This window comes from Rhincodon typus, chromosome 41 (genome assembly GCF_021869965.1).
Source record: "Rhincodon typus isolate 14 chromosome 41, sRhiTyp1.1, whole genome shotgun sequence".
Lineage (NCBI taxonomy): Eukaryota > Metazoa > Chordata > Chondrichthyes > Orectolobiformes > Rhincodontidae > Rhincodon > Rhincodon typus.
Genome location: NC_063372.1, coordinates 3,933,299 through 3,944,416, shown reverse-complemented (window position 1 = coordinate 3,944,416; position 11,118 = coordinate 3,933,299). Strand labels below are relative to the sequence as shown.

The window sequence follows — 11,118 nt, the reverse complement described above, 5'->3', positions numbered from 1 at the left end:
GCACAGAACATTCCGGAAGATGTACCCTGGCTGTAATTTCGAGGGACTAAGTTGTAATTTTTTTTAACTTTGTTTTATGTAAATGGGACTTGTATTTATTGGAACAGCATACCATTAGAATTTTGTTTTATCTGGGAATAGTTAGTAGTTAAAGGGGAACTGTTTGTTAATAGTTCAGTTAATTTGTTCACTGTTAGAGTTAGATAAATAAATTGTTATTTGTTGATTATAGAGTGATTGTTAGGAGTTTATTTCATTTAACCTCCCCATTATAACTGATTGGGGGTGACGGATTGTAGGGTGAGGTGAGCATCTCTGGGCATTTCGGTTTTAGTTAATGGGGCGGAGTTGACCTCCACTTTACAACAAAGTACACGCAACCTATGTTCCACAGTGTAGTTGTGACGTCCAATCACAAAAAGAGGGCTCCTAATGAGCTTGAAAACTATTTATTATCAAACTGATGGCGACACATACACACAACTGCTTTGCACTTCCACTCAGTAATCAGAAGAAAACAGGCTGTGGGTCCTGAGAAATGTCTAGGAGAGGTTGTAGTTTTATTCAAGATGACAAAGCACATGAGGCTCAGCAACCACCATTTATATTGGCTCAATTAGTTTGCAAAAGATATTTGATTGAATTTTCATGCTACTCTAATGATGAATTGGGAATCTGAGAGCATGTGACCAAATCACAGAATTTATCTACAATGTGTATGCATTTCTCTGCAGAGGTGGAGCCACCAAGTGTTGTCAACTGACATGCATCTTAACCCAATGTGCCATCTGTTTCTCCCAGTAAAAATAACATTCAGAATGTTGAGTCTCAGATTTCTCTTGTTTCTCAGTATAATGTGACTTTATTGAACTCACAATATATTCTACAGTTGCACTTGCAATACAACACCCGTCACAGCATGATTCAGAGAGGTCCTCTCTTTTAAAAGCTTCTTTTTAGAAAGGTTGTTGGTCCTAAAAATATATAGAAACAAATGAACTTTCAGTCACAAAAAAAAACTGTACATTATAAAACAGTTTTCAACGGTAAAGGCGGTCATATAAAAGGGTGTTCCTTCACGTAAAAGGAATAAGGAATGCGTTCTTCCATATGCAGACCAGTTCAGCTTGTGTGACTGATCCTAATGACCTAATTTCCATGTTGACTCAAATTATTGTTTTTGAATATTGTTTTTTGATGGGTTTTGTCTGTGAAGGTTGGTAGTGTTTGGTAACGGGATATTTCCCTCCCTTCATTTGCTCCTCCCACTTTGTTTCATGAGTGTTGTGTACACCCAGAGATCAGCTGAAACAAAAGCTGCTGCTGGGTCATTGTGTAATAGAGAGAATGTGGAAGGTTGTGTGCATGAGAGAGAACAAGTGACTCTAGATGTGTATGTGCATGTGTGAGTATGAGAGAGAGAGAGATTGTAGATGAGTGTGTGTGAGAAAAAGAGAGAGAGTGTGGAATGGGTGGGTGTTTGTGTACACTGGTGGGTATGTGTGTACGTGCGTTATATTTCTATTCCTAAAAACACTAGTCGAGGACTGAACAGATCCCAAAGTGTTCAAATATGTTGACAGGTTCATCTGGGGGCCCAATTCACAACTGCCATTTTCACCAGCCCTCTCAAGCATGGAGTAATGCTTCTTGAATATTACTTGATATTTATTACATGTTCAACTTTCATCATTAGCTACATACACATATGGGAGTGACAGGCAAAGAAAGCATTTCTCGTACTCTTGTTAAAATTAGGCACTGTTTCTGGAGGACTTCTTCCTGTGTATACTCTCAGTCTACATTACCTGCTGTAGAGTGGGGTGGGATGGGATGGGATGGGACTTTAAATAAAGCTTCCATTGCAACTGAGCATGTTACAACAGAGACTGTTTGTAAAGTTTTAACATTTCAAATTATTTTGGCCTTTCTAGGGCTGTATCATACTGGTTAAAGTTCCCTCATCTACAAATAATTCAAATTCTGTGCTGTTTGTAACCACACTTATTTTGGGTGAAATTTGTGCTCATCAATTTGAGGGATGATAGTTCTAAAAAATGGAGACCTTTGCACGAATTCCTTTCATTCTGACCTCACAAAGAAAGAAAGAAATAATTATATCTTGCAGCATGTCTAAAAACGCATCCCTTCCTCAGTACCGCACAGAAGTCTCAATAACCTCTACCATCTTTCTAAATTTACTGCCAACCCCAACCTATTTCACTGGGAGATGTGGCACATTTCCAGTGAGATTCCAGCCTCAGGAACCTGCCAGTGTAAATTACAAGTTGAAGGGCACTTGGAATACCCCAACAACTGGAACCACCACAGATTTTAGTTGACATCAGGACCATTGGTTGATAAGTGTTTCAAATCAGAACAGAGGGAAAGGAGCCATTAAAGAGGCATGATCCATCCATCAGGGCTACCTCAAAGCTGTTACAGATATTTTCTGTGGTTTATCACCCCTTCCCATGGCACCTCTGGAAAGAAGAGGTAAGCAGATGGGAGTGAAATTTTCTGGAGACATGAGCCTCACTTCTGTTTGCATTCAATGGGTGGAAGGAGTGAGGTCCCAGCCGGGATGGTGAGCCGACAGTCCCAAAAGAATATTCCATTATTATTCCACTGAGAACTTGCTAGATTTCCAACTGGAACATGCAAGAGAGTCTCAGCCAATGCATTTTAGCCTAGCCTCAGAAGAATACTCCGTACTCTAGGCGAACTTTTCACAAACTATTATGTAGATCCTCCTGGTGAGATTACCAATTCTGTACTGTGAGCCTATGTCGTTTGGAAACTTGACTGAACCTATGGAAACTCATTTCTTTTGGATCTTACCAGCAAGTATCTTTGGGGTGGATTTACACATTAATCATGAGAAGTGAAAAGCTAAAAGTTGAGCAAACTGCATCCCTCCTGTAATCAGATGTATTTCTGTTGGAGAGACTTGATCTTTGATCTTAGCTATCAGACTGACTTGGCATTTAAAACATTTTTTTTAGCCTCAATACATCCATGTACAAACACAAACATGATCGTTTTTCCTTGTCTCCATCTTAAACCAGTGAAACGTTCAATCATCATCTATTGTTCAGAGTGTGTCAGACACAAGCATAATTCAGGTAGAATCTTAGAATTATTCATTTAAACATACCTACTCAAAAGCAGCAAGTGCAATCACATCTATTTTGTAATGTAAGCCAGGTGATGTTTAACCATCCGCCTGGAGCAGTCTGAAAAATCTGCCTGAAGTTTACTGCTCACATGCACCTCTTCCTTTTATTAAGTCTATTTCCTTCCCAATAACCTGTCAGTCACATGAAATTCGATGTGAATGCTGTGTTTGGAATGTAGCCACACTTCGAACTTTACTATGACCTATACTCTGAGGAGCACAAGAGGACCTGAATTTGTAAGTTTGGGGTGAGGGGGGGGGCATTGTAGTGAAAGTCAATAATATGGAGGCATGGGGGGGGGGGCATTGGGCATTGTAGTGAAAGACAATAACATGGATTTCAATATGACTCTACATTTCCAACTTTGAGCAAGAGCTGATATTCATAGTCATCCCTGGGGGGAAAAAAATTATTGCTATATTGCTGCAGATCATGGTTTGTAATTCTGTAACTATGTTCCAGGAACAGTTACGGTTGGCCCAAGATTTCAATAGAACTGGAATTACTAAGTGTCATTGTGCTGTCTGGGCTGGGAACTTATCACTCCAGATTTTTTCGTCGTTGTCTTTGCTCCCACCCACCCACCCCCCACCTCCCACCTCCCCCCCGCCCCCAAAAGTTCTGGAACTCAGTGCAAAATTAAGGAGCAATCATAAATAATATTATTTACTAAACACCACAAATATAAATAGATATTAGTGAAATCTGGACATGATGGGAAACTTTGTCCCTTGCAGCTCTTCGTACTAGTTATGTCACTTGTGGGTGATGTTGTCTGCCTCATTGCTGAGGCAGGTTGATGCAGGAAGAGAGGGTCAGAACAGAAGAAAGATTCACAAAATGTCTGGAATGCTGTTTTTAAGATGAATATTTCTGTGGCTACTCCTTTCCACAGAGGTGGAATGCTGCTGGTGTGACCTTGGGCAACATGACGTAAGAGTTAAACTGTGTATATGGCATGTAGCCCTTGGCTGTCACTATTGTTCCTCTTATTTGTCACCTCTATCAGCCCCTAGATTTACTTAAAGGAGAAAACCTTGTCCTGGCCAATTCAAAAGCCCACATATTTCAGACCAGACGAGTGCTGACCTGTAACATTCCTAAAACAGACACGTCACCACTGCCATGAGTCAGCACAGGAAACATTTCAATGGGGAAATAAATTACTCTCTGGGCTGAGTACTGAAACAATTTAGTGAAAGCTCAGATGTCACAGTGAGAGCATGAGAATGCAGGTTTAATTCCCACCTCTTGTGTTAGTGGATGAACATGTAACACAATTAACCTGTGCCTTTCCCAGTTTGAAATAGCTTGCCTCCAATTGTTCTCACCCCTTTTGAAATTAACGATGAAGTGCAGTAATTGTCAGCAAAATCTAATGGTATCAAGCAGTCTATAGAGCAACCCTTTTTGTGATGTCCATTCCCCACATATTCAACCTCGGCATCTAAAAGCTAAGACTGACACATTAAGGATAGGGTTTATTTTTAAATACTGTGGATTCACATCCACCATCGAGCCATATGAAACTGTCAAAACCTATTTCGTTTCCAGTCCTGAGCAGCCAACAGCCAGAGGTGGCTTTTAACAATTCACACCGAGCTCATATTGTACACAGAACTTCAGGAGGAACAATGTTCCTGGGCCTCATCTTGAACTCCATTGCCCCAATGTTCTGACGACTGTCTAGCTCGAATGGTAAAATTCAGCCCATCGACTCTCAAAGAATTTCCTCATTGTGTGTCCCGCTCGTCCGACTTCTGAGTCATCCTCATTAAAGGTCATGCAGTTATCGAACACCAGCGTAGTGTCTTCAGCAAACTCCTCGCAGCTCAAGTATCTGTTCAGAGAAATCATTTCAAAATATTTAGAGATTTTGAAAAAATAGTTCTCAGCAATCTCCACTGTTCTCTCTCTTCTACTGGTCAGTGCTGTGTATTTCACAGCTCAGTAAGCAAATCCACTATGTAGTATGCTACAGTGCCACACAGACCAGAAAAGTGCCAGCTTTAATCTCTGCTAACTCAGGTCAGTTAGCTGCAGCTTGAGAAACCAACTGGTTTTATAATCACTAAGCCAGGGAGGTAGGGAGAATGAGGTTTCTGACCAATGGGTCCCTGCTGAAATTTGGCTGTGTGTGTGCACCATGCCCGTGGAGCCACTGGTATGGACCTAACAGTGAGCAGATGAGGAACTGGCACCAAACACGACCATGTCCTCATCAGATGTCACACAAGCAATTTAGGGACAGCCAGTTGTATGATGATCTAGAGTGAGAACTGTGGCTGAATTTAACCCTTTGAGATAATGTGTAGTTGAATCCCATATTAAACTTTGAATTAAACAGCAATCTATAGACCCCAAGACAGTTTACTCATAGTTAATGTAATAAGTGTTGGTCACATCTGGTGAACAATGAAACAAAATCTTCTGGTGTGGTTTGGAGAGATTTAGGCCACATGTATCCCACTTGATAGGTCCCTCTCTCCTACAGAGGTTAAAAGAAGAGAAAACCTGCATTTATAAAGAGCTTTTGACGACCACCTGGCATCTCAAAGCACTTCACAGCCAATGAAATAAAAAGAACTGCGGATGCTGGATGAAGGGTTGTGATGAATGGTCACTGGATTTGAAATGTGTGCAGGAACACACAAAATGGACAAATGGATGTTGGCTCCCCTGTCTCTCCTGGTGTAAGCTGGCCACTCCCCCTCCCCCCACCCCCCTCAACCCCACCTTGCCAACTCCCCCCATTAGTGCACACAGAATGCGGTGGTGCCATCGGCACATGCATAGTTACTCCCTGAGGCCTGTCTTGTTGTGGCCAGTTGACATTATGGGCTGCATTTGTACAATGCGCAGTGGCCATTTTGGTGTTATGGATAATCATTGCACATTTTAAACTGTTGTAACATAGGAAGAGTGGAAGCCAAATTTTCACAAACAGACAAATAATTATTGATCAGGAGGCCAGGGAGAACTCATCTGCTTTTCTTTGAAATTGTGCCGTGGGACGTAAGGTTCACCAGAGCAGGAAGATGGGCCTTCATTTATCATCTCATTTGAAAGATAAGACCTATGTCAAGTGCAGCATTCCCACAGGACTTGATTTTTGGTGCTCACGTCCTGGAGTGAGACTTGAATCTAGAACTTTTGAGAGTCAGAGGCAAGTGTGCAAACAACTGAGCCAAGGCTGACGTATGAGAAGTGCATTAAAGCTTTCCATGTGGTCATTAAGAAGGTCCATGCCATCAGTGGTCATTAAAGCAGGAAATCCTCCTCCTCATTGATCATAATGATCTGGTCCAGTGTCAGTAGCTTCTGATCAACTCCCACCCACAAACATAAATGACAAAGCTTGAGGTTTCTTCCTGTTAAAACCCCCCACCCAGACTCCTTTATATTTGACTGTTTCTCCTTTTAACTTTCAACAATCGCTGAGAAAATGATACTTACTTCCCACTAATCAACTTTCTCCTGATGGTGGAAAAGTCCATGGGCCTTTTGATGATCTTCCTATAGCCAGGCACCAGCCTTGGGTTCACAGGATGAAGGAAGGGCCAGGCATCCTCATGGGCTTCCATTTCCATGAGGATAACCCTGTAGAGAACAATTCTCAGCATTAGACTTGAATCATGTATCAGGATTTTTGATGCAGGATTACAGCACGTGAAAATGAGGGGCAGGTCCAAGAGTCCCATCTCTTACCTTGGGATTTGGGGTTTAAGGGATGTCAGTCAGGAAGGAGTGGTTTCTCCATCTCTTGCCCCCAAGACAGACAGAAAGTCACACCATGCCTCAGTCACACATACAATGGTCAATTATAGAAAGATAGTGGCAGTTAATTCATGGTTTTGGTAGACTCTTTACAAAGGTCAGCACCTGAAATTATCAGATCAATCCTGATCTGTGCTGAATGCTGATCACAAATGATCGCAGTTATATATGGCCTCAGAGTTAAGAGGGGATGAATAAAAATCAGCCAGGGTTCCAACTGCTGACTGATGGAACTTGGTGATGATGCCTTCTATAGTTCAATCGACACTTGTTGTCTATATTCATGCATGAAGAATGACCACTAAAGTGAGGCAATAGAAGCTGTCTATTGTTGGGGAGTTGCAGGCCAGCGAGACACCTTTATGAGAGGAGAAAACTGGAAGAGGAAAATCAACATTCTTTCACTGACATCTCAGAACAGAAATACAGAATTAGTAAAAGCCAGCCGAAATTAAACAGCCTTATTCAGGGAACACACCCCTACTGGCTCTTACTCGCATAACATGAGGTCACTGGATTGGTCTCTGTTTGATATTTTCTTCCTCTTGGCAGCTGGAGATCCCCCTCGCAATGAACATTTTCTTCTGCGTTTCTTCATGTATTTTCTAGGACAGTGTGGGTCAAAATACTCAAAGTCATTGGTTTTGTTTTTGAAATGCCCCTTGCTCTTCTTTTTTTTGTTTTTCTCTGGGGCGCCCCACTCCTGACAGACTGATTGCTTGCCTGGAAAAAGAAACAAAGTTGGTCACAGTGCTCCCACAGCCCAGCTCCAGTGAGCAGCTGCAGAAATAGCCATGCACGTACCTGAACATGTTATCTGCTGGATAGTGCAGAGATGAGAATGGCACTGGTTACCTTGGCTGTTTGCACTTTACCTTTAAGTGCTCACAATATTAAAAGGTGTCTGAATGCCTTCTCAATCTGTGTTTTGTGTTATGGGGAGAGAAGTATCAAGTAGTTTCCCCCATAAAAATGGAACCCAGTGGGAAGGCTCAATAGCTGGGCTCAGACTGAAGGCAGTCTCAATCAAAAGTCAACTGAGTTCTTGTTAGTGTGAGTGTTTGCCTCAGCAGTACCAATTACTTCAGTTCTCCAACTACAAATATTTGAATACACTGGTGTGGCAGTTGGTGTACTGTTCAGAGGTCCCAGGTTTGGGAAGCTTGGGTTGAATTAATTGGAAGACAACTGTAAGGAAGAGCAATAATTATCCAGTATTCCCTCTCTTCCTCTCTTGTCCAATGGTTCCTATTGGAAAATTTGCATGTGATGCTTTGGGACAGGGAAAGGCCAGACGCAATACGGATTTTCTCTGGGGTCAAACAACCACTGACCCTCACTGTTCAGGTTCCTGATTGAAGAATGGGCATTTGACCAATGGACTGGAAATGACTTTTAGGAAGTGGGAGGAGGCTGAGAGAATCAGCAAGAAATTAACCCTTGGTGGGTACAGGAGCAAATTGCATTCCCTGGGCTGGGTGTGTGCACTGTGCTAGATACAACAGCAATTAGGGGTATTGTAATGTTATGTGTTTATGTTAGAAAGGATTTACTAAAAGACAGTATCTGACCCTGAGAACCAATTCAGAATCTCAATTCTGTCAAACCGTAAGCTCCTTACCGCGGTAGTGCACATCGGACAGAACCAGTCTACTCCCGCAATCCCAACAATCTTGGGCTTGAGGCAGTAGGTGTGGCATCCCTGATCACAATTATCGCACAGCAGCAAAAACTCATCTTTGTCTCCCTTTCCACAGATCTGACATGACTGTTAAATAAAGTCAGAAAAGAACACTGTTTAAATCCAGATGTGAATGTAAAATCAACAGAAAGCATCTGATTGGCTGGAGGCAGGTTGGAAGCTGTTTTAATGTTCCCTTCCCTGCCCCATCCTGTCAGAATCAGCACTCTGTATCCAAAATCAGAAGTCACACACAATTATACTTCAGTGAAGACTGAAAATAAAAAATGCTGGAAATCACAGTGGGTCAGGCGGCATCCATGGAGAGAGAGCAAGCTAATGTTTCGAATCTAGATGACTTTTCATCAGAGCTGGTTCAGAGAAGGTGTACTTCAGCCCACAGAAAAGGCAGGAACAGTGAATCCTGACTAAATGTACCCATTCCAACAACACAATGCTAGATTCCATTTCCTGCACCAGTCGCTTAGGTGACTGGGTGGGGAACATGGATTCACTGTTATTGGACAGTGATGGGACTCAGGCTCCCTATGAGTGCCTAGAGTGGTGGGTCTCATCATTAGCCAGAACTGGATGACAATTGAAGATTTTTCCCCTGAAGGGTGGCAGAGTGAGCAAGAAAATACATGTGATTTGTTGTTGGCACAGACCTGGGAAGAAGTTGCCAGCCGATGTGAATAAAAGATGCAAGTTAGAGGGACAGAGGTGGAGAGAACGCTAGAAGGGTTAGATGATATTGATGAGATTCTTGGACAACAGGGTAAATGGGCAGAGACCAAGGCACGGATGACACAGGAATAGACAGATAGAGTCATAGAGCTGTACAACATGGAAACAGATCCTTTGATCCAAGTCGTCCATGCCGCCCAGGTATCCTAGATAAATCTAGTCCCATTTGCCAGCATTTGGCCCATATCCCTCTAAACACTTCCTATTCATATACCCAACCAGATGTCTTTTAAATGTTGTAATTGTTCAATAGATCATCCCGAAGATTAACCATTTATTCCTACTGTTTTCTGTCTGTTAATTAATTCTCAATCCTTAACAAAATAATATCTATAAGCCTATGTGCTCTCATTTTTGTTTAGTAACCTCCTGTATGGAGTCTTATCAAAAGCCATTGGTTCTCCCTTATCTACGTTACAAGTAACATTCTCAAAATGTTCCGAGAGGTTTATCAAAAATTATTTCCCTTTCATAAATCCATGTCAACCCACCCAATCCTACCATTATTTTCTGAGCATGAAATGTTTACATTGACAGTTTCCATTTTAAATGCAGATATAAGAACTTAATGAGATAAATTTTAAAAAAAGCAAAGCTTTAATTGGGCTCGTAAGTGAGAAATGAATAGTGTGCATATGTCCTGGCCCAATTATCCTCCACTCTCTAATTCCTTAAACTCAATAATATACTCAACCTGAATTGCCAGGAGATTGACAGGTGTTATTTGGAATAAGTCAGGCATGTAGGAACTTGCTATTCAACCTGATAACTAAAAGGAAGAATATACATATTTGGGTGGTGGCTATAAAAATTGTAAACAGTGAAATGCCCAACATGGAATCCAAGTTAACCAGTCTGAAAAAGATAAGGTCAATCATATAACACTAATTGGGCGGTCCTTAAGCTTGGGTTTGAAAAAGATTGTAAATTAAGCGGATGGGGAAACTATGCACAATAATCTTTCCACCAAGGAAAACAAAGTGGAGAAGGCTTTCACTTACAAGATGTCAGCATAAGGCGGTTGGAAGCTCAGGTACAGTGCGAGATAGATGCAGAGTAAAAGTCTGCTGTACTCCCAAGTGTACCTTAACCAAAAATATTAAAACCAAACACTCCAAAACAATATACACAACATAAGCAATTCCTCATGTTCCATTTTATATGTTTAAGCAGGGAGACATTAAAGTATTATGTTTAGGTAAAGTCTCTTGTCAAATGACCCTGAACCTGTGGTTGTCATGAACAAAGTTCACAGGAAACCCAAATAGGTTGGCTTAACTGGAGTAAGAAATGGCAAAAATCTCTTGCCAGTCTAGCTCCGTGCATTAAACAAAATTACATTTTCATTGAGAGACACGTGCCAGAAAATGTCATTACATAGATCTGCGGTTTTCAACTGGTGTGTCATGAGAACTGGCCATGTGTGCTGTGAATAGTAATGAAAATCTATGTTAAACAATGCCACCAGATTGAGGACCATGAATAGTTAGAAATAGTTGAGCAGTAGATTTTGAAAATGTGTTTGTGCTCACAGTTGAAGACATTGTATTTTTGCCAGTGGATTTGAAACATTAATGCCTTTTTTATCTTGTTGTATGCACAATGTTATAAACCTCTCTAGTTTAACCATACATGCAAGTAAGTGTCAGAGTTAGTAAGGATTGCAAATGCTGGAGTCAGAGATAACACAGTATGGAGCTGGAGGAACAGAGCAGGCCAGGCAGCATCAGAGGA

General features: G+C 41.5%; 1 protein-coding gene across 1 annotated transcript in view; it reads right to left on the bottom strand.

Moving 5' to 3' along the window:
* Nucleotides 1–837: 837 nt before the first annotated feature.
* LOC109924121 (bromodomain adjacent to zinc finger domain protein 2A-like) overlaps nucleotides 838–11,118 on the bottom strand; it is a 131,504-nt gene continuing 121,223 nt past the window's right edge. The window contains 5 exon segments of the mRNA XM_048618801.1: nucleotides 838–5,019; nucleotides 6,636–6,779; nucleotides 7,451–7,616; nucleotides 7,619–7,679; nucleotides 8,578–8,724. Of these exon segments, the coding sequence (XP_048474758.1) occupies nucleotides 4,866–5,019; nucleotides 6,636–6,779; nucleotides 7,451–7,616; nucleotides 7,619–7,679; nucleotides 8,578–8,724 (672 nt within the window). The 3' untranslated portion in view covers nucleotides 838–4,865.